Source organism: Perca flavescens, chromosome 2 (assembly GCF_004354835.1).
Source record: "Perca flavescens isolate YP-PL-M2 chromosome 2, PFLA_1.0, whole genome shotgun sequence".
Classification (NCBI taxonomy): Eukaryota; Metazoa; Chordata; class Actinopteri; order Perciformes; family Percidae; genus Perca; species Perca flavescens.
Window position 1 is genome coordinate 23,029,352 of NC_041332.1, and position 24,905 is coordinate 23,054,256.

At 40.2% G+C, this 24,905-nt stretch overlaps 2 protein-coding genes across 2 annotated transcripts in view; both read left to right on the forward strand.

Annotated features, from left to right (window-relative positions):
* Positions 1-1,914, forward strand: part of pde5aa (phosphodiesterase 5A, cGMP-specific, a) — a 9,312-nt gene extending 7,398 nt beyond the window's left edge. Inside the window, exons 14-19 of the mRNA XM_028565890.1 lie at positions 277-377; positions 466-543; positions 642-705; positions 793-867; positions 1,222-1,305; positions 1,457-1,914. Of these exons, the coding sequence (XP_028421691.1) occupies positions 277-377; positions 466-543; positions 642-705; positions 793-867; positions 1,222-1,305; positions 1,457-1,630 (576 nt within the window). The 3' untranslated portion in view covers positions 1,631-1,914. The remainder of the gene's footprint in view (positions 1-276; positions 378-465; positions 544-641; positions 706-792; positions 868-1,221; positions 1,306-1,456) is intronic.
* A 1,380-nt stretch (positions 1,915-3,294) lies between these two features.
* Positions 3,295-13,760, forward strand: hpf1 (histone PARylation factor 1). The gene is made up of 8 exons (XM_028602439.1): positions 3,295-3,430; positions 4,892-5,075; positions 7,933-8,119; positions 8,362-8,460; positions 9,893-10,046; positions 10,543-10,630; positions 11,301-11,473; positions 13,622-13,760. Exons 1-8 carry the CDS (start codon positions 3,314-3,316, stop codon positions 13,754-13,756), a joined length of 1,137 nt encoding a protein of 378 aa, XP_028458240.1. The 5' UTR covers positions 3,295-3,313; the 3' UTR covers positions 13,757-13,760.
* The last annotated feature ends 11,145 nt before the right edge of the window (positions 13,761-24,905 follow it).

The following is a 24,905-nucleotide window of genomic DNA, read 5'->3' on the forward strand; positions in this document are numbered from 1 at the left end:
TATTTGCTATAGATATCGATTGATTGTGTATATAGAATTACAATACTTGAAATATCTGCTGCTTGCTCAACAAAATTAAAAATGGGTTTCTTGTGTTTCTTGAAAAATGGCATGCTATGCAAAAGCTGTAATGGTGCCAGATATTCTCCAAGAGAAATAGAAAAAAGTTGAGTCAAAGTGTAGACACAGTCCTTGTTGTCATAACAAACAGCTTGTTTTCATTTCATTGAGTCGAAGTCTTTTACTTTACTTCGTCTCTCTCTCGTCCTCTCCCAGGGGAGTCAGATTCTCAGCGGTCTCTCTGCAGAAGACCACAGAACTGTACTACACATGATCAAAAGGGCAATCCTTGCAACTGACCTCACTGTCTACATGGAGTATGTTAAAACAGAAAATGTCAAAGTAGCTGTAGTCAACTATTTTGTATGTCTTGTTTTAACTCCCTTTCTCTGCTTGTCTTTTTAGGAGAAGAACAGAGTTCTTTTCTCTCGCCAAGAAAAGCAGAGTGAACTGGAAGAGTGAGAAACAAAAAGATTTACTGAGGTAACATTGAATTAGAACCCAGCACATACAGTATGGAAATGATATCTATGATGGAATGGGACAGGGGGCTTTTCCTTATTTATTTATTCACCCCACAGGTCGATGTTGATGACAGCCAGTGACCTCTCTGCTATCACAAAGCCTTGGCCTGAACAAAAAAGGGTAGGTCTCATTAAAGACTATCTCTATCTATCTCTGAGTCATTGTTATGTTTATCCCAACCCTGACCTCCCTTTTCCTCCAAAACAGATTGCCAAGCTAGTTACCATGGAGTTCTTCGCACAAGGGGACAAAGAGAAAAAAGAGTTCAAAATCAAGCCCATTGTAAGTATTGCTAGCAGGATTTTGTCCGGTTACATTTTTATTTTGTTAAAAACAAATCAGTGTTATTTATGCTAACTATCAAATATTTTTTTTCACACTCGTCTGTATTGTACAATAAGAATCACATTCATCCCCAAACCTGTTTTTACCTCCTTGATGCAGCCTTGTTAATGTTAATTAATAACAATGCAGTACAAGAAATACACATAGCCAGTTTTTACTCCTTCAAACACATTGATGGTACTTTAGTCACAGTGGAACATGGGTGATTTCTTGTTTGACTTGTTCAACTAAACTTGATCAGGCCTCCTTTGAAATAGTCCTAACAGCCAGTTTACGCTCTCTTCTGACCAGGACATAATGAACAGAGAAAACAGCACTCGACTGCCATACATGCAAGTTGAATACATTGATGACATCTGCTATCCACTGTACAAGGTGTGTTATTTCTGCAGGTGTTCCATGTGGTACAAACATGCATAGGCCTATGTGTTTGGTTGTAAGGAAAAGAAAATCACAACATTGCTGCTCTATTCTCATATCCTCTATTTTCTCCAATCATCACACTCTTTGTCTCTGTCTCCCTCAGGCTGTATCTAGACTGTTCAACACCTGCTCCCCACTGCTGAAGGGTTGTAAGAAGAACAGAGAAAACTGGATGCATCTTACTGAGAAAGCAGATGAAGAAGATTGTAAAAATAGTAGTTGTGTAGCCCTGGAAACAAATAAAAACAATGAGGAAAAGACGCAGACAGAGGAATAGAGGACTGGACAGAGGATAAAGACAGTTTGTTGTCCATTCTCTCTTGGACACATCTTGACTAAATATTGGCGTAGTGTCCACACATCAGAACTCTGACTACTAACGTGTTGGGATATACAACAATCTTTTCTCATGATTTATTTATTGGGTTTTCAGGTTTACAGTGTTAAATGTAATAAAACACCATACGTTGTCAATTTACCCATAGCAATTAGATGTCACATTAAGCTATACAGTACAACTAATACAATGGCGCCCACAGGAGACAGTGTATAAATACTCATAAAAACATGCACAAAATTGAAATATGTATGTACACACACACACACACACACACACACACACACACACACACACACACACACACACACACACTCATATATACACATATATATATATATATATATATATACACACACACACACACTAAGGTAGTATTTATCAGTGCACACTTACACACCTATAGAAGGGGTAGGGTCAGAACTAGACTATGGAACAATGAGGTCAAATAAATGGGGCACAAGAAATTGAGGTATGTGTCAGAGACCCCATTGAGGATAATGGTGGGAAAATAGACAGGGATTCACGGGCCTTCTATTCTTCAGACGAAAGGTGGAGGATTGAGTTGGATGCTGTCTGTATATTCTACAAAGGGCTGCAAAATAGTGTAGAACTTATAGTTAGACTTATAGTCAGAGCCTCATAGGGAGTATTTTTTATTTTTTTTTTTACATAAAGTGCAACACATCTCCAATCAAGCAAGAATGAGTTAAATGCTGCAGTTGTGTCCCAAACATAAGGCTAAGAGCATATCCTGTCCTAAGGCCAATGTCAAACTTGTGAGCAGTATCATATAAGTAACCTTGATCTGTGTTATTATTTTTAAATGGACTGAAGCTACCAAAGCTAAGAATATAACAATGTCCATACTATAGCTGCATTTATGTGTCAATACAGAACATTGTCATGTAATACATTACTGTATAGTTGCAAACCTTATCTGTAGAGCATTTTGGCCCAGTAAACATCAAAACTATCCGGGGCTGCACATTATGATTCAGTATGATCCCACATGTACATTATAGCATGTGATCCTGAAAGGTGTTTTGTAACCCTGACCAGTGTTGTATATAAAGCCTTACACATTTGTAAATTTACATCACCACTGAAAATAAGATACCTTCTGTGTTTTTTGAGTTTCATAGCATAATACTGTTGATGTCTGATAGTTCATTTTTAATAAACCATTTTTAAATTATAATTAATAAATGTGGTCTTTGGTCTTTGTGCCAGAAAAGCCAAGCACATTATTTTAAATACAATGATATTTTTTCACAAATCACCATGGCAATTTCTTTCTTTCTTAAGATTATTTTTGGGGTATTTAACTCCACAGTGAAGGGGAATGACGTGCAGCAAAGGGCCGCAGGTCGGAGCCGAACCCGCAGCATCAAGGAACAAACCTGCTCTACCAACTGAGCTAACCCAGGCACACACCGTGACCATTTCCTTCGTGGCTGATAAAATGCTACTGACAAAATATCCCTATAGTTTTAAATGTATCGCTTAGTATTATAGGGCAAAGATAAAACACATGTAGCTCAGTGGGTAGTGTGTAAAACGCGTTTGTTACATTGGGTTCATGAGTCTGCAGTTAGCTCATCCAGCCTCTGGGGGGCAGTGATGCGCTTTAACGCAGCGCAGTTGCTGCCGATTCCGACCCGCAGAAGAAGACGCCGTCGGAGAGACAAGAGGAAGAAAATGACAGGGCGCGCAAAAAGAAAACCCAAATCCAGTCAGGTAATGTTACAATCTTTTGACCCCCTCTGCTGGGCTGCAGTTATGTCCGTTTAAAGTGCCGTTTTACATGGCAAGGAGCTTTGCGGCGCGTGGTTATAATGGAGACAGAGCAACTTCTGTTAAACGCTAAGGGCAGAACTGTTTGGCACGCTGTGTGTGCAGCAGCGGTCAGACGACAACATGGCAGCAGCACTGGTACTGCAAAGCCGCTTGTTCAGTGGCGTTCACAACCAGCTACACGCCCGTTTATAACATACCGTCCGCAACGCTGAGTCGTGGAACATAACCGAGTATTGTAGTTAGGTAACGTTTGTAGGCTAGTCTGCTGTAGGAAACACCACTGTCTTCCAAGGAGTCGATCTGGATCCCTTTACGTTCCTCTGCTGGGTACAAAATGCAGAGCACTGAACACAGCTCCACTTAAAAAGGGAAAGTGGAACCATATGCAATGCAGTTGCCAGTTTGTTACCAATACAACAACACTTCAATAAATCCTATCTTTATGAGGGTTATAATGATCAGTTTAGGGAAGGCGATATGGAGAAAATCAAATATCACGATATGTTTGACCAAATACCTCGATATTGATACCACAACGATATTGTAGTGTTGACTATTAGTGCTTTCACAAAATATGTACACAATGAGATTTTTGATAAATACTCAACAGTAATGTGGATATAACGACTAAGTGGGTAAAGGCAAATAATAGAACAGTTAAACCAGTCTGTTAAGTTCAGAAAATGACATCAGTTTACTGTAATGCAGCTAGGGCTGGGCAATATCGATATTGTATCGATATCGACATATTAGGTTAGATATCGTCTTAGATTTTGGATATCATAGTGTTGTCTTTTCCTGGTTTTAAAGGCTGCATCACAGTAGAGTAATGTAATTTTCTGAACTTACCAGACTGTTCTAGCTTTTCTATTATTTGCCTTTTCCCACATAGTCATTATATCAACATAACAGATTATTATTTGTCAAAAATCTCATTGTGTTCATATTTCGTGGAAGCACCAATTGTCAACCCTACAATATCGATATCAAGGTATTTGGTCAAAAATATTGTGATATTTGATTTTCTTCATATCGCCCAGCTCTAAATGCAGCCTTTAAAACCAGTAAAAGACAACACTCATGCCATAATTACGATATCCAAAATCTAAGACAATATCTAGTCTCATATCACGATATCGATATATTACCCAGCTCTAGATCAGTTTTTGTTCTAATTTAGAGTTCACCTTGTTTCTTCACCTTGATGATAATTTTGGAGTCTGTAGTTTGTGATGCTGTTGAGTTTGATTGTGCTATTCTAAAAGGTGTTTCTTTTTTTACTTATTTAACATATTTTAGATCACGCACAATCATTGAGTTGACAACAAGACTCACCATAAAAATAATAGGAAAAATAAAAATGTATAATGTAGTTATTTTTCCTACAATACATTTCTTTAGGAATCGGGTACAGGCAATGGGGAGTCGAAGAAAGCCCGCACTGATGAATCCAAAGCCGTGCCATTGTCGGAGGTGGATTCAGAGCAACGAGACGAGATGGTGCAACTGTACAAGCTTCAAATGCCAGAAGATCTGTACCACTTCTGGGACCTCTGCAAGGAGCTTTGTCCTGACAGCCCCCGTGGTATGCCCTTTACACCAACGGTGCATCTTGTTATATAAATACTGATAGGACAGGACGGTGCATCTGACATTTAATCAAATGCTCTATGAGGCTACTTGTAAAAAATATATACCATTACCAGCCCAACAATTAAGAAAACCTGCTGACACAAGTGTCTTTGTTGTCTTTATATTTGCCTCTTTTGCATTGAGAAGCAGTGTCATGGTCCGGAGTTGTTCTTTTGGTTATAAGTGCTGCCAGTCCATGGTAGTCATGGTAGTCATATAGTCAAAATATTCTAGCAATGCCTCACTGAAAGTTTCCATGTTCCAAATTGACATCTGAAACAGACATTTTTTTTTTTTTTTTTGTGACCAGCAGTCAGACAGTCCAGGAATCTTATTTATAAAACCGTGCGTACGCAAATCTGTAAGCAGTGTTCCCTTTATAAATCACAGTACCCACAAGTGTGTGTGTACGGGAATCAGCCTCATATCATGCCCTGTACACGCCCATTTTTAACCATAAAAAGTCAATGCAAAGCACCTCATGAATGCTGATCAGTATGTTAATGACCCTGGCAGTTGTTCTTTACACCGAATCATGACGACTGGTGGGGAAAAAGCAAAAAACTTCTCAGACGCTCGGGAATTGTTGCAAATTCAGACCTGCCAACCTGTACGCATTTTGCGTAGTAGATACGCATTTTGACATCAAAATACGGTGATACGATTTGTCACTTTTAAACTACGCGAAAATCAGGTGACTGCTTTGAGTTCACTCGTTGACGCGCAGTAACCGTCTCAGTCTAACCAAAGAATTTCTAATATAGGGTTAGACAGCCGGTCCCTAGACCGGCTTTGGTCTAACACTTGATGGTAGTAGGCGGCTAAAACAGCGTAGCAGCCACGAGCATGCTGGAAAAAAAAACTAAAGAAGAAGAGTTTGACCAATCACAGCGTCGGGTTCCTTCCTCTAATGTCAAGCGGGGATATCGCTACATCCATGGGATATCGGCTACTGATAGTAAAACGAAAGCATCAGATGCAAGTGTTATTCCTCTCTCATTCCCGTTTAGTTTGGTTGGTTTCCCCCATATATCTATGGGTTTCCCCAAGGGAGGACGGTGCTTGCAAAGGTAAACTGATTTGATGTAGAAAGGTGAAATGAATTAATTTACGTAGCCTACCTGTCAACTTTGGAGAAATATTATTTATATTATTATTAATACAATTAAATGAGACACAAAGTAAACACGTCTCTCTGACCGGTACCGGGGGGTTAGCGGTTAAACTGAGTTGAGGATGTGCAGAATGTGTCGGTGTCTGTCGGACCTTGGTTGGCCACTCGGCGCCTTCAGACAAAGCTCAAGCTAACAGACTAACGGCTTATTAGCTAGCCAAACACCGAGCAGTAACATCTGCAAAGATTGGCTCTGTGAGCACATTAATCTGCTCGGTGTGTGTCTTATAACAAACAGAGCGAGCAGCCGCCGCACTATAACACCTATTGATCCGTGCAGGACTTGACTGTGAGCGGACTGTAACGTCAAAGGTTATCTGCTACTGTAGCAGAGCTGCAAGTAAATGCTGAACTGAGTTGTGTGTTTTCAGTGTTAAACACAGCTGCAGGTATTCATGCATGACTGTTGTTGGTGATTTCCAGAGGTGGAAGACTTACTCAGATTATCTATTGCAGTAAAAGTTAGAAAAAACAGTGTTGTAGAGTTACAAATGACTTGTCAGTTGCAAGTCCTGCATTCAACATCTTCCTTATGTAATAGTACAAAAGTATTATCAAACTATACTTAAAGTACTAAAAGTAAAAGTGCTCATTATGCAGTGTAATCTATTTTATTGGACTATATTATGATCCAATTAATTGTATTTAATATAATTAATGTTTTATTTAATTCAAGTAGCCTACTTGAACATAATTATTTTCTAGGGTTTAAAATGTATACAGATTTGACATTTAATGGCATTTTTTCCACGTGTGTGCCGCCGTGTTCATGAACCAGAACTTCGACGATAAATCAGTTGCTACTCAAAAAGGTTTTTCAAGGTTGGCAAGTCTGCAAATTGAATTATAATTTCGGCCTGTTCTCGCACAGTGTAGGGAAAGCTGATCTATAGACTACCTATATTAATAATACCATCAAAAACGGCAGACATTACGGCACTCAGGGATAGCTTTGATATACCAGACCTATATGATAAGATTTAACAGAACTATATATTATATCCAAACAAGCCTTAGTGGTAGTCTGGAAACAGCTGGTTGCCCCCAGAGTGGCGAGGACCTGTATTTGGACCAGGATGGCACGGTGCCAGCGAGTTGCCCTCTCTACTGGACCCAATTCAGTACATAGATCCAAGAACACAGCTTTAACACATCGTCATGTATACATATGTATACGTCAAATATACAATTTGAAGATGAAAGTCTAATAGGCAAACACACTTTTCTTCATACAGGTTTTGTCACGAACAGTATTAAAGTTTGGACCGATAATGAGGACATTAAGTGTAACAATTGCGCAAGAGCTGACATTTGATGATATATGCACAGTATTAAAGACAGATATTTAGTTATATACACTGTGCTATGCCGTTATCTAATAAATATTTATCTGGATGGCACGTGTTTTGAATGACCATACCAAGGTAAAGGGAAGCGACTGAAAGAATTTGGTTTCTTGAACATTTCTTTGAGTTTTCATAGGTTTTGTATATTTTTCCTCAAAGATGTAGAATGTAAAACTGTATATATACAACATATAGGCTTAATTTGCGGAAAGTATACTCAAGCATTTGACTGATGTCTGTATATTAATTTCTGTATCAATAAGTGCTTTTTTTCATCTTAATCTATATAGGTGCACTGAAAGACACACTGGGTTTGCAGCTGGTTGGGCCCTTTGACATCCTGGCTGGAGCCCACAAAAACTCCAAGAATCCTCAGCCTAATTTCCACATTCACTGGAGGTATTTATATGACCCGCCAGAGTTTCAGACCATCCTTCTGGGGAGTGAAGACAGTCAACATCACATCGGCTACTACAGGTATAGAACACAAAACTTGTTGCCACTTGCCATCTGAAGTCTTTGAAGGTGTGGGATCTGTGCTGAGCCAGTGTAATTGCTTGTGTGGCGATGCTGTAGCTTCCACTAGAGAGCCCTTGCCTTAGCCTACTAACAGTCTACTAATTTTAGCTAGCGGGGGTTGATGGTATGGTGGTACCTGTTTCTACATGAGCATGATTAGTTCTGATTTACTGAATGCTATTGTTCTCAAAATCCACCAGAGACTCTCCGGACTCCCTACCTTCGTTTGTTGGAGAAAATGAAGCCAAGAAAGGCTGCACTATCACACAGATGGGAGGCAATGTGTTTGCTGCTGTCCTGTGAGTACTAACTAACATATTCACCATAAAGAAACATTTTCTATACTTGTGATCAGTTTAAGAAAGAAATTTAAAATGCACCATAGAGTCTGATCTGTATGAGTCATTAGAAAAGTAGAGGGCATTTTATCCATCTGGCTATGGCCGTTATGTTTAAATTGTGTAGTACATGATTAAATTACAAGTTGAGCACACTGACGCTGCACTTTTCATTTCTCACCAGTAGCAAATGAGTATGCATTCCAGTAATCAGACACATACAGACAACTATTTATTCTGACCTATATCAGTGTAAATAATATCGGGACTTACAATCTTCGTTGATCTTCCTGGATCTTTTCCTTCTTTCTGTTCCGAAGAAAAGAACTGAGCTGGGGAAAAGGCGTTTAAGTTTGCTGCTCCCTCTACATGGAACAAATTACAGAAATCCATGAAACTTACTGAGCTGGTCTCATTGGTCACTTTTAAGAGGATGTTGAGTCTAGTGTTAATTTTGTCACCTATTTTTAATCTTTTAGTCTTGTGCCAAATGTCCTTGTTAGTTTTAATCATATTCAGTCATTCACATATCTTTTTTAGTTAGTCAAGTTTTAGTCGACTAAAAGTCTTAGTCTAGTTTTAATCAAAAAAGAGAACTCAAGGTATCTTAGTCAAGTTTTATTCAAAACATTTTTTTTTTTTTTTTTAAATAAATTATTTCTGATAACCATTTCAGTCAAATAGTTATAAAAAAATAAATTATATAAAGTGTTATAAGTATCTAGCCTCTTCCTTATTTCACCAGTAAATTCATGTTAAACAACAAAAACAACCACTGAATGGGAAAGGGTATTTTACAATAACATTGAACGCAGCACGAGTTTGAAGTCAGCGCAACATATGTGTTGTTTTTCAGACAATGGCAGCTGCAGACTGTCATGCGTCCCCCTGTTGTAGTCCTCTACAGTGAAACTACAGACAAAATTTTACACCGTTTAGCTGTCAGCATTTTAACCGTGTTTACTCCAGCTGCTAGCTAACAGTAAGCTAACGTTACCTGCTGCCAAGTGTGGTGTTAACTAGCGTCCCGTGCAGCAATGTTTCGGTTGCCTCTAAAGTCCGTTTAGGAGCATCGGAGAGAAGCGCAGACATTTAAGTCTTTTAGTCTCGTCTTTTTTCGTCAACAATAATGCATGTTAATTTAGTCTTAGTCAGCGTTTTTGGACATTGGCACAGTCTCGTCACAGATCGTCTTAGTCATGGAAAAAAAACATCTGGCTGTAGATCAGTTATCTTAAAAGGTGATTGGCGCACCCTACCTATTGTGATAAACTGCCTATTATGTCTGCGATTGTCTTCACATTATTGAATATGACTTTTTTTTCATCACACGGTCTACTTCTATGAATGTCCTCTTTCCCACTGTTGATCCCTTCGTTCCCGCCTCCATCAGCCTGTATCTGTTGAGGAGAAGAAAAGAGAGGGGCAGCAAGAAAGCAGGGGGAGAAGCTTTGGAAAGCTTGGAGGCACAGCTGAGAGACAGGGCCGAGACTCTGGGCTTGTCTCTGGAGCAGAAGACCAAAGGCATGAAGCAGAGGGATAAGAAGGTAACTTAGACAATGGAATAAACAGGGGTTTTATCTATCTGTCTATTGTATTAAAAACTCACTCATGGTGCTCCTTATTTCTACCTCATATGCTTTGTTCCTCATGACTGTAAATTTAAACCCCTGCAGCAGTGTATCAATTCAATACTCAAAATAATATCTATCTATAATAATAATAATAATAATAATAGTTCAATAAGTACAGCTATGTTTACCATGTGATTTAAGTCAGAGACACCTACTAGGTATACCGCTAGCATTTCAAATTTATTTGGTTTTCAAGGAACCTCCATGGTACAGTCACGGTGGATAAACATATTACTGTTTTGGACACATTGCCAACCCCACCACATCACAAAGTACTATAATTTCACAAAATGTGGGTAAATCAGTTTAAAGGAGCTGTAGTCATTTGTTAAAAACTAAAATAATGTTTGACCAGAGTGCTCCAAGTTGACACCAGCAGGTCATTTCTTCACCTCTTGTCACACCACAGGTGGTCACCAAGACATTCCATGGTGCCGGCATTGTTGTACCTGTGGACAAGAATGATGTAGGATACAGAGAATTACCAGAAACAGATGGTGAGCTTATATTGTGTGTGTGTGTGTGTGTGTGTGTGTGTGTGTGTGTGTGTGTGTGTGTGTGTGTGTGTGTGTGTGTGTGTGTGTGTGTGTGTGTGTGTGTGTGTGTGTGTGTGTGTGTGTGTGTGTGTGTGTGTGTGTGTGTGTGTGTGTGTGTGTGTGTGTATTATACCCCAAACCTTAAAAATGTGTTTAATTCCTGGTATACAGTACAGACCAAAAGTTTGGACACACCTTCTCATTCAATGCGTTTCCTTTTTATTTTCATGACTATTTACCCTTTGCTTTTTTATTAATAAGGGAAAAAATTCCACTAATTAACCCTGACAAAGCACACCTGTGAAGTGAAAACCATTTCAGGTGACTACCTCATGAAGCTCATTGAGAGAACACCAAGGGTTTGCAGAGTTATCAAAAAAGCAAAGGGTGGCTACTTTGAGGAATCTAAAATATAAGCATGTTTTCAGTTATTTCACACTTTTTTGTTAAGTACATAATTCCATATGTGTTCATTCATAGTTTTGATGCCTTCAGTGAGAATCTACGATGCAAATAGTCATGAAAATAAAGAAACACATTGAATGAGAAGGTTTGTCCAAACTTTTGGCCTGTACTGTATATCCTATGAGTGATTACTTGATATTTATTTTTCTCCCTCCTCTATATCCAGCTGGTCTCAAGAAGATCCTCAAGGCAATTGCTGAAGCCCGGAATGATGAAGAGCGTGTAAAGGCCTTTGGACCTCTCCAGGAGATGATTACATTTGTTCAGTTTGCCAACGATGAATGTGACTACGGCATGGGGTATGAACTAGGAATGGACCTCTTCTGTTACGGATCACATGTGAGTCTCACAAAGTGTTGCATAAATACCAATTTAACACTCACACTCATAGTGCGCAATTATTTTATATTAATGAACGTCCATTACATTGAAGCCATTGCCAAATGAGTTGGTACAAAGCTAATCAAGCCTATCGGCTCCACAAAATTCTCTCTGTATTTCTCTCAATATTGCTGTTTACAAAATGGTGTTGTCATTACTTAGAATTCCTCATGGGGGCGACAGAAACTACGCACTATAGCTTTAGATATACTGTGTAAAACCAAATATTCAGACAACTGAGTAAGGCTGAGCAATTTTATCGATTCTGCGATATAAATCGATATTTTTCCCCCCAAGAAAGTATTGATTTTTATGCTGCGAGTATCGATACATAAGTCCCATTCAAATCCCCCGTGTTTACCCCCGTTCACGTTGCAGGAAGAGCGATTTGGTCAGCCAGCCACTAGTGTCGCTGTAGAGCAGCCAACGTCAACTGCCGGCCCGCCGCCAAAGCTTTTAGTCTGCCGAGATGTGTGTGTGTTGAAGGTTAAAACACGCAGCACCTGACTGGGAACGATACAGAGTTACCAACGGCCGCTGGGGCAGATGAACTCACGCTGGTCTCTTTTCTGTAAATAGGCTACAATTAAACCTTCTTGAGTAGAAAGTCAATACTTATCAATGCACTCATCTGTGTAGACCGGCATAAACATGTAGAAAGCGATATTTCAATCTGCTCAGTCCACCGCGCTGTTTTACGCAAACACAGCTCTCCTCTGCAATTAGCGAATTTTTACAAACAAGCTAAAACAAAAGCTGTCGGTTTGTAGTTTAACTGTTTATCTAAGGTTGCCGGGAATCTGGAAATTTTGACAAATTCTTGTAAACCTCACTGCTGGCTGAACAAACCAAACTCCGCTAGAGTGGACAATCTGGAGCTACTTAATATGCACGTGAATTACGCGATTGTCATGTTCGAGTGATGATGGTGGTTGTATTATTTTGCAACAACATCGTTTCATTGCAAATGAGGCATACATGACGAGTGCATAGCCTGCTTATCAGTCCATTCATCATTAAAGCTGGGCTTTTGGCTTTTCCACGTCAACTTTTTGCTTCAGTGTCTTTGACAGTGACATGTTTACCTGACAACAGCCTTTCTTTCTGCAAGCATTTTCCACTGCTGCATACTACAATAATGTTTCCATAATCACAGACTTTAACCATCACTCCTCAGTGAACTGCCTTCTAGTCTGAGATCTTTTTCTAGTTAAAGAGCCAGTTATCATTATGGAGTTTCCATGTTTTTTAGGAGTTTGCTCACACTAATACATGTTAAAAAATAGTAGCATTAATTCAGTAAGAAAGTGAAAATTTCGAACAAGAATAGGCGTATTAGGTATAAATTCATTTTATTTTCTTTATTTGAAAGTCCGGCCGCCAGAGTGCTTAGAAAAATTCTGAAAAAAATGTAGTTGATGATCCCTGCTGTAGACTCTCTGTCCAGTCAGAGACATATATTGTGTAATTGATGTTTCAGTTCAATTAATTAAATCCAAGTAAATGTAACACTCACAAGATGTCACCAAAATCACTCGGTCCCCTTTAAATCTTTCAGAAAATGATGTAAGTGTATCGGAATATATCGGAATATATCGAATTGTATCGTTGGCTGAATATTGTGATATATATATCGTATCGTGTATCGTGTATTGTATCGTATTGTGAGATTAGTGTATCGCTACAGCCCTACAACTGAGATATGGTTACTTTCCTGTATGCAAAAGCATGTTTCGGTGAATGAATCTCTTCAGATTGTTTTTCAGTATTTTCAATTTTGCACAGTGCCCCCTCAGCGTCTTGTGACATTGTGTTAGGTGCACTTTGATTTGCGAGAGTAAAGTTAACACACTCCTCACGATAGCTTTGTTAGGGTTCAGCACCCCTCCAATACGTCACAGGATAAATCTGAGTATGGCAAGGTGGGATTTAATTGGATATACTAGACATAAAAACACATTTCTGCCACACATATTTATATATTTTGGGGATTTAAAAGCCAAATGGTTTGGTAACCACTGCTTTAGGCCATGTGAAGGCCTGAAAGTTGCAAAACCTCTAAGAAAGAAATGGAATATTAATCTTTGGTGTCCTGACTCTCCCCAGTATTTCCTCAAGGTTATCCGGCAACTTCTGCCCATGGCCTACAGCCTCTTGAAAAGGAATTTGTTTGGGGAAATTCTGGAGGCCCACCTCTCCAGTCGCAACCACGACAACCTGGACCAACTCTCCGCACATTAAAAAAGACTCATAAGTACAGTCCAGCTCTAAGCTTTTCCCACCATGTGTCCTTGTCTTCTGTTGTTTGTCATTGTTACTTTTCTTGGTGGTTATAGTGCTACTGTCATTGATTGGAACCATTTCAATGATAATCTTGTTTGTAAAATAAAGTATTTTTTATATAGTTACCTCTCCGGTTTTTGTGTTCAAGGCCATCTCAATATATCCTTAATGTAATGTGTTTAAGTCTTGATTAGTTTGGCCACTTCCATGATAGGTAATCTTGATAGGTAACGATAGGTAGTAATTGGCAAAACATGGCTTGTAGGACAATATTGTGTTTTGAGTGTGATACCATGCAGTGGAAACAGAGGGCAGTGTTGCATATAACAAATAAATAAAGAAAAGCATCATCATAGGTGCTTGTGAAACACATATCCCTACCTTACAGGTTGAGTCAGCATGCCCCATTAGTTAAGATAAACTCAGCAGTCAGCCATCAATCATTTACACTGATTGGGTAAAAGCTTTATAATGTGGCCTTAGGTTCTTGAGATGTCATGTTTTCTGTCTTTTCTTAGATGTGGTTACTTGTGATATGATACTTAAATTGGAACTGTTATTTCTAAGGCCATGCTGTATGAAAAAGGGAAACTGCCATAACATACTGTACTTACAGGAATCAACAGAACCCTCAGGAGAATGGGCAGTTTGTGGGCCCAGGGGCATGGATTTGCTGTCGGGCCCCTTTTGCCTCCCAGTTACCCTCAAGTACGGTGCACACACTTAATCATTGATGGCCCTGGATTTTGATGAAACACAACTTTAGGCCCCTCCAAGTTACAAACATAATAATGGAGAATCCAGTTGATTTTGTACTTTCATGGTACAAAATATAAACTATCAAATAAGCAGCTGGTACACAGTGAACCTAGGGCAAACCCTGTGGTATGATAAAGTCTTTGCATCTAATATATCTGTGCTAACCATTTAAAAGTATGTCTATCTTGACCAAATTTCTTTGGACTTGTAGAAGAATGACTAAAGACTGAGGTAATAGGCTATACTGTGTCCAATGTGATTGCTTTCTGTTGCTATTTTCTAAGGCACATTCATTAAGTTATGAAAACAAAATATGAAAAAGACCTTGGTTTTGTATATTTGGTTTTGGATGCTCACCAATACAGATTTGACAGTCTAACACCAGACCTATTACAGTTCATGTCCAAAATGTAACCATTAAAGTGACAGAAGGCTGAAAGTCCGTGCTGAAGGGGCCAACTACCATGAAATTGACTTTATCTATCTATTACTGTAGCCATAACAGCCTAAATATTAAGTTTGTGTGTGTGTTTATAGTAAATCTTTCTCCGTGGCCACTAAATCTTTGAAAAGAAACTGTGCCAAAAATGTCTTAATGTTAGAATTAGCAGAATGAATCAAGATTTACCTAAGGCAGGGGAACATCCATAGTTATATTCTTTAATACATGTTATGTGCTTTTGGAATAAACAAATGCATGCAAAACAAGTTATTAGTTAACATTTCATATAGTACTCTTCAATTTAAAGAGAGGGTAAATTTAAATAATATCTTACTTGGAACAATATGATTCCACTGTCAACCGGATGTCTCTAAACAATGACACGTTTGTTTTGTCTATTGAACATGATTTCTTACTTTTTTCCACCTCGCCCACCTCGAGTCCTGCTGGTTTTTAAATGTCTCCCAAGACAATGTTATTGATTTTGCACTGTCAACCTCCATTAAATTTGTAGCTCAGTGAGGACACACAGGCCAAGGGTGGGGGCGTAAGAACACTAAGAGGGAGCTTACATTATGTAAGTCCAACCCAATGTGCCTTGGCTTAGATGATTTCATGTTTGTGCATTAAGAAATATAACAGTTTGCATTTCATCTTGGACCACACTGTTAACTTGCCGCTGCAGAAGCACCGACGGGTGGGGGACACACAAAAAGGCAAAACAGGAGCGCACTGCTGCTTCTCACAGGTGCATTCACGTGCCATTGGTAAAAAATGTTCTGGTCACAAAATGTTTCGATATTGGCCTATGTCTCTTATTTTGTAATCGGAATCAAGTGGAGCAGAGCTATTTTTCTCAGTGGTAATAAATGATGAGTACATGTGATGTGACATGTAACTGCTGTGTTAAGTGATGTAGTAGACTATGTTAAAAAATAACACAGCTAACACAGACAAAAAGTAAAAAAATAGACACACCATTAGCCTACTCTAACAAGGCCTAGTCACATACTATAAACCAGTCATTACATGGTGTAAAATACTTTGATTATTTTTCTCACCCCGTACATATCGTAGCCTATTTCAGCAAAGTGGAGTTGCAGTTTTCTTTTCAGATTGATCGTCCTAATCAAATTGCGTGTACAACATTTCGGACTGTCCTTGAAGGCAACATTGATCCTGCGGAGTTTCGTGGAAGCGCATTCGCGCGTTCACATCTCCACACCACACACACGCAGCCTACAACAACACACCGGGAGCATCCCTGAACAGAGGGAGCGCTCCTTTTGGTTTGGCCATCTGGAAGGATCACTGTATCATATCTTGTCACGTATCATAACAGACTGTGTGTGACGCCGCAGAATGATCCCGGGCCCGGCCGAGCCTTGTGGATTCTGAGGCCCCCCACAGAGATCCACCTTGCACCGGCAAAAGGACCCTCACTGACCGCGTCGCCGGACCAGCAGCAGCCAGCCCGAGACAGAATGTCAAAAAGCCCTGAAGGAAGTCTCTCCAGGGGCGGCGGCTCCGATGGAGACTTGAAAATGGCCTCTTCGAGCAACACGTCTCCCGAGGATGGAGCTCCACCACCGCTGCACCAGAACCGTATACGGCAGGTGGGTGTCTGTCCGCAGCCTGCTGTTCTGCATTGACTGGCCCAGCCAGCCGTGTAACGAGCAGCCCAAACCACTGCCGATGATGTGCATTTAGGGAGAGCATTCAAAGGCGTCGCCGTGCTAATTAGTACATCGACCCTGGTGATGTAAAAGATGTTCTCAGATGTTGCATACATTGTGTTCAAATTAGCTACTAATTGGAGCAAGCAACTCTGCGGAAAAAAATGCCAGACTAAAATTGTGCTAGTTGTTATGCCCGTCAAAAATAAACACCACCAGACTTGCGCTGACTCCACTAGTCACTATTACAGGCTGCAGTGAAGAATGTTTACAACTTCACATACAGCCTACCACTGTAGGTTTACTGTTTACATAGGACATATTGTGTTTTACTGGTCAGAGGGTGGGTATCCCTGTTGTTTCTATTGACCCTTCTACCCCAAACTTGACATATTGGTAGTAGTTTATCTAGTAACTAGTAATTACTAGTTACTAGATAAACTAATAACTCGAGTACTGGGCTCTTGTGAATTTTAGTTGGCAGACTGTGTCCAACTTGGAAAAAAACAAACAATGATAGTTTAATAGCCTTATGCCTGAGACACACAACCTCACTTATTCACACACTGTAAAGTAGGCTATGTTTGTTTCTGGTTCCCCTTCAGCAATGCTTTGCTTGAGAGCGAGAGAGAGAGAGAGAGAGAGAGAGAGAGAGAGAGAGAGAGAGAGAGAGAGAGAGAGAGAGAGAGAGAGTGTGTGTGTGTGTGTGTGTGTGTGTGTGTGTGTGTGCGTGTGTCTGTGTCTGTGTCTTGGGCTGGGCTGGTTTGCCAGTAAGTCTGTCCTTGTGTAGACTGAAATTCTGATATCACTGGTACTATGCAGCTTCTTATTCCTCTCCATCACATATAGTTCTTGCTAAGAACTATGTCATTTATATCTATGAGTATGTTTTCATAATGTATGGCATAAACAAGAAAATTAATGTTAAGTGTTACCACCTAGATCAGATCGTGTAATGTGTGTGTTTGTATATTCAGTATTCAGAGAGTGAGTCAGGAGATGGTAAGATGGTTGTTTCCTGTCTCAGTGCACTCTCTCAGGCTAATGTGATTTCAGTAATGGACTGTAGTGCTACATATACACACAAGTAGACACACACATAGACACACACTTTAGTGTCTTTTTTTAGGGTGGGGCCATTGAGCTTATATACTTTGATGCAATCAGGAGTTTTTCCATTTTCAGCATTGAGAAATCTAAAGCGGCACTGCTTAAACAGGTGTTGGTGTGTCTTTATATCCTTTGGTTGATGTGTTCTTCACATACACAGAATAAAGATTAGCAGATTAGCCATAGGTCTCTGAACTATAACTTGCCTGCTATAACCAGTGACTATAAAAAAAAGTGTGCTCAACATGTGTGTCTAATGAAAGTACAAAGGAGACTTCTCCTTAATTTCCTCCCAAAAAGTTGATAATTTCTGTTAAACGTGAACGTTTTTTTGGAGGCTTCACTGGTAAAAGGAGTCACATTTAAAGATAATCTTTACACACAACTGTTACCCTCACTGAGATCTGTATACATGTTTGCAATATTACAGTATCTCCTAAGTACATACCAGTATGACATCAGCTGAACCTGGATAAGTGCCTCTAACTTGGCCCCATTGATCAATCACAAGTGGCAGTGGTGATGAATGATCATGTCCTAGCTGGGGCGCCAGTAACTGCTACTGGTTGTTCTCTCTGTGCTTTTTTCCCTCCTTTGGCCAAGATTTGGCATATGTAAGAAACTTACTGCAGGTAGAATTGGACATGGGAAAACAAAAATAGATGAAGTACTCCGATTTTCAATATTGCCTTTTGATTACACCATTGTGTAAAGGCCCAAACACCTACCAGGATGAAGCTGGGTAGGGCTACGTGTATGCTGCCAATTATGTAAGTTCACCACACTCAACGTATCATTGTACAGTGTGTTCATTAAAATGATAAAGGTGTAAGGCCTCCTGCTCACTGCCTGCGTGGCGCGAGCGTGGCGTTCCAGTTGCGTGGCAGCTGCGTGGTGTTTTTTATGTCTTTGCACTCCAGAAACGTGTCTGACGCAGCGCTGCTGCTGCTAGCCTTGTCTGTACACATGTATGTTTTTGCCATTGATAAAATGCACTCAAGCAGTAGGATACTTCAAGTTAAACATAAATATGATTTGATTACAGCAAAGACAACGTTGGCAGTATTGACGGCAAAATAGGCTACAGAATATTTCGTTTGAAAGTCGATAATTATTATTATTTTTTTTTTTTTACATTTATATCTGCATTTATGTCAAAACCTAGAGACTTTCAAACATCAAAATATAATTTATTAAATGTATTTGTGTCAAAATGACATATAAACATCTTTTCTTTTGCCTGGAAACGCTTCCAACACGCTTGCGTGTTGTGTGAAAAATAGGCGTCGGTGCTATTTCTAGCATGGGCCGCGCCTGAGATGTGCATGTCGCGAAGGCAGTGTGCAAGCTCTAACCTGTTGACATGGGAGCTGAAATAAAAACGGACACGCCACGCAGCTGACACGCTCACGCCACGCAGGCAGTGTGCAGCACGCCTAAAATAAGTAATTCCTTCTACATTGGTGCAACAGCAGAATGAGGAAGATGACAGTTTAGCATATCTGCATGCCCATACAGTCCTGACAAAATGTCAAAACAGGCCAAATAAGTGCAAACACCTGCGTATGGACCCTTGTTTAATTTTGTTTTGGCTTTTTTGACCACTTGGGGGCAGAAGAACTTCACAACAAACTGTCTGCCACAGCCCTGACATAATATTGGCTAATAAAATTGTCTTGGCTAACCCGTATCAAACATCTGCCTTTTTACAAATCCAGCAGATGCAGAGCTCCATTACTATTCATTTGGAGTTGTGTTTCTGGCTACCTGACAAATGTAATTAATGTAAATGTATATTCACTCTCCTTTTAGCTCTTGGGTCTCCTCCGGTTCCTGAGTAAAATATCTGTGTTGTTAGCCTGCTACATGTTTGACTTTCCTCACCAGCTAGCTGCTACTTTGTCCATCTGCAGTTTGGTGCTGGGAAGGTAGCGTACGGTGGTTTCATCAGTGCTTTTTTCGCTGAAAACATGTCATGCTGCTGTTGGAATTTGGGTTGATGAGAGCAGTTGAGACTGAAGTTAATGTGTGTCGAGTAAAACCACAGCAATGAGCTAAGAGGCTAGAGAGCTTTAAAGACAGTTGGGTGAGAAGTTTGTGTGGGTTTAACACTGCATGTGACCCATTTCACATTACATGTAGTTATTTCATTCGTTGTAAATATGAAAAAAAAGTATTATAAATATTGATTAACAAAGCTTTAAAGGTACTTTTTTTTGTGTATGTTACATTATTGAACCTTTTTAAGAAAATGGTGGCTGTTGTACTCCAAAATGTACTATTTAATCTACCTTCTTCTGAGTGTGTAGTTGCATTTAGCCCTGTCGATAGTGTAAGTGTTATTTGTTGAACACAATAGAAAGTGTCAGCAGAAATGTCTTTCCAGAGACAATAACCTGGTTTCTTAGGATTATCCACAGAACAGAACTTGCTATAGATAGATTTTACTTTACCTTTGACAAAATAATAAATAACAGTGAAGATTGTTCAAAGCAATGTTTCTATATTGCCCTGAATAAACAGGACATGTTTCTAGGAAGACACTATGTATGTATGGCTTGATGCCAAATGGGGTTATGTTACGTCTAAGTCTGTGATTTGGGGGAACTGATTCTGTAAACTGGGGGAGTTGACAAACATGAATTGATAGTTATGGCAAACTTCAAATGTTGAGATAGAGCTCAGTACAGCAATAACAGATTTACGCATGTGAGGCAAAAAGAGAAAATGACAAAGTGACACAATGGGATGTGAGGATTTTACTTTCAGATCTAAAAATACTGCCCGTCTCTCTTGTGATTGTCCTGGAGAAGGATAGCTTCTACCGAGCCAAGTGGGTGTGTGTCCTAGTCTGTGTGCTCACTGAACCTGTGTCACTGGGTATTTTTGCTCTGCTCTGGGCTGGTGCTGAGCAATTGTTTCCCTCAGGCTGCTTTCCTCTAGCTGAACAATACAGAGAGACTGCGTCATAATTTGTCAACCCTCTGCCTGTGCCAGTTGAATAGTGGATACTTAAAGAACTCAGTTTGTAGAGATCAATTCAGAACTGGATTGTATGTCTACTGCAGTCTGATATTGCTAATTGAAATCTTTGACCCTCCAGGCTTCAGCTGAGACATGCTGGCCACCTTTAGATATAAGCTCTCAGAGATGGGCTTGAATCCTGCAAAACACAAATGTCCCCCTTCCCTCACCCTGTCTGCCACACACTCCTCCCCACTACTGGTCCCATACACTAAGATCCTGATGTGCCAGTAGGTCAGATTTCACTGCAGCCTTTGACATTTTCATCTCTTTCTTTTCTGCCTCTCTGTCTGCATCTCTGTGTCTGCCTGCCTATCTGTCTGTCTCTCTTTCTCCACTGGGAGTGATGTGATTGGATTCTGCAGGAAGGGAGTCCTAATGGAGCCATGGCCTTCATTACATTACCTCTGAACAGCCACACACACACACACACACACACACACACACACACACACACACACACACACACACACACACACACACACACACACACACACACACACACACACACACACACACACACACACACACACACACACACACACACACACACACAGCCATAGCTGTCTTCCAATGCATAATGTCAAATAGGAATGTTTAACCAACTGGGGTCTGTGTGGGTGCAGTTCTACAGGGTGTTTGTACATGTACACACACACACCCACACACACACACACACACACACACACACACACACACACACACACACACACACACACACACACACAAAGCATTACATGGCTGTATTTACCCAAACTGTTAGAGCACTTGTTATAAGTGCTTACACAGAGACCTGTGAATGACCAAAGCAAGTCAGCCACTCCAGTACCTCTACTAATGGTTACCAAATCCCATTAAGAATTAATCATTGCTTGGCTCTGCATTGTTGTGTACTGTATATAGGCATGATTTCGATATGTACGTCAATATCATACCGCAATGTCCTGACAAAACAAAACCCACTGAGTCACATTTGTTGTTGGTATGCAGTCTTTGTTTTTGACATAATCTCATCTTTGAATGGGATGTTACTGTAAATGTTGCCATGTTTTGTCTAACCAGCACTCAAAAAAAAGTTGACCTGAAGAATTGACACAGAAAAAGTGATATCCACCTCACAGAGTGACCATATTTGGCATGATACTCAGACCTCCAAATACCAAGGAGCCACTTTGTCGATCGCCTCTGATGCAACAAGTCATATGATGTTATCTATGAGTTTTGTATGAGTTACTGTGTAATAGTGATAGGGTGGTGAGGAAAGCATTGGTATTCCTGTCGTGGAGCCAAAATCCTTATGGGCCATCAACATGTCTATATTTGGGAAATAACGGCGTGCTGACACTGTATCCTGGACTGACCTTCTTGGCAGTAACTACCTCTTAAGTAGTTGGGATGGCCTAGTTGTATGTGAAACCATCTCCTACACTGCCCTATTTCACCCTGATGGATGTTTGAAGGGCTGTAGCATCACTTGATGGATCATAGTTGGTCATCAGCGTCTGTGCCATCATCACGCTTTTCGTGTTAAGGTATAAGCCTGTTCATCAAAAGAACACAAACTAGAAAAGTGACATACAGATAGGAAGATACATCCTTTGCCAGTCATGCTCTACAGAAGGTCAGGTGTTTTTGGACTGGAGGCAGTGGGAGGCATTTTGATGTTAATTATTCATTATGGCCTTATAACTCTGTTTCCCGTCAGAAAGAGGGACAGAGGAGGGCGTGGTTGGTGATCAATGGACTTCTCAGAAGCTAAGCTCAAACACCTTGATGTAAATATGCTCTGTCTTGTCAGCTCCTTCTTAAGCTTCCTCATCTCCTTCTCTCCCGACTGCCTCCCACTATGTTTGAGTTGAGTAAGTGAAGGTTTTCTCGCAGGATAACACATCAAAGCTTTTCATTGACTTGATGAGAATAGCATGGCTCAGAGTACTGCACACAGACAGAGACACACACACACACACACACACACACACACACACACACACACACACACACACACACACACAAAGCACACAAAATGAAATGTTTATACTTCAACTCACTTCTGTTTTATTTAGTCTGAATCATTCTCTCTCTCTCTCTCTCTCTCTCTCTCTCTCTCTCTCTCTCTCTCTCTCTCTCTCTCTCTGTCTGACAGCATCACTCAGCATTCCCAATATGAAATCTGTTTCTGTCTCAATGCCCTTTGTCATCTTACGTGGGATGAGATCAGGTGTCAGATGGAAATACATTCTGCCAACATTTTAGCAATGCTAGCACATGAACAGTGGGTGCAAATGAGGGCTGTGGTTCTCTGTGATGGGGTCTGGAGATGAAGAATAGTCAGATTTTAAGATAAGTTATACACAAATGGACAATTGCTTTTGTTCACAGTATCTGATTTTTTGGCCATTCAATTTTGTCTCATAGCCAGAGTCAATGTGCTAAGTCAATTTGGTGTCTTTTGGCAAGAAATCTATAGTTTTATTTTATCTGCTCCTGTGATCCAATACATTACAGGCTTCTTTGCACACTTCATACAATCTGGAGTCCTTAACACCTAGATACCAGGATATTGATATTACATAGTATTGATAGCATCTCCAGTGGGATGGCCTGTAAAGGCCTCTCTCTCATCTGATTAAAAGCAAACTGACGTCATGTGTTCCCAAGGGACTTGGGCAGCACTTCAAAGAGGAAAAAATGGAAAGCCGTAAATTAGTATGACGGCCATTTCCAAGGCAGTGGGTATCACACTAACCCTCCTGTTTTACAGAGAAGCACTGGATATTGGTTATAGTTGCAGGCATTGCATTTCACTGACACAGCTTTTAGCTATAACACCTCATAAACCTGCCGTCAGTTGCGGGAAGGGAATAATGGATTTCCGGGCGTGATCAGTTGCTTATTCTGCATTTCTAGATTCTTCTAGAGTCCTCATAGTCTTCTTTGAAAAAAAAGATGTTGAAGGCTGTGGTCTAATGTAGCAAAACACAATCAGTTAATGTGGCACTACTGTCTGCCTGTATGGCTGCTGCCTGTCTGTCTGTCTGTGGAAGTGGGGAGGGAGGGTTGTTAGTATAGTAGAAACACTGAAAGCTGATTGGAGCAAGTCATGTTACTGGTAAATCAGCAAAGTCACAAATCAGATGTTTCCATTTGTGTGTTTGTTGGTGTGTAGATGTGGTACTGCTTCAGTTACAACAGGGTGTGGTCATCTTGACTTACTCCCTCCTGTCGTCTTACTCTCTGGGCGTATTATGTACGCCCCCCCACACACACACACACACACACACACACACACACACACACACACACACATGTCTCAGTCAGTCTCCTGTTTTTACTCACTATATTTGGGTGTGGTCTGATCTGGATTCTTAACCACCTGCTTTGTCCACTTGATATTAGATTTGACTCTGTGTAATGTGATTTTGTTTTGTGAAAAACGTAGAGAGAGAGAGAGAGAGAGAAAGAGTGCATGCGTGTTGTGTACTTTCTGCCTCTGATCTTTAGCAGTAAAAGAGACAAAATTACTTGACATTTAAATCATATCTGTAAGCCGATCCGTTACACTCTGCTCTGTATTTTGTTCACTCTTTACAAACAAGGCAGACTATAGACTACCAATTTAGACATTACCAAATTTCACACTTGCCTACCTAGACATTAGCACTGTCAAACGTTTGAGTGCAAAATCAGTTGTTGTTTTTTAAGAAGCAAATGAAAGCATTTATTCTTCTTGATACCGTTTTTGAAATCAGGCATGTAGTAAAACTGCAGTGCTGATTTTCTCATGTTACAGTCATGTGATGCAGGGTCAGCTGCAGTTTAGAATCAATATCCCAAAGGGAAAGGATGTGTGTGTGTGTGTGTGTGTGTGTGTGTGTGTGTGTGTGTGTGTGTGTGTGTGTGTGTGTGTGTGTGTGTGTGTGATAAGTTGGTATTGTTTCTTGTGTCTTCGGTGCAGGAGGTTTCTTGGCCAGCATCTAGTGGCTCTTAGATGAACTCATTCAGTGATGCACTTGTTTTGATAGTAATGGAAAATGTATTAAAGTGTGGAAAATAGCTGGGTCTCTCCAGTCCACTGTATCTGCCTCTAGTCCAGTGG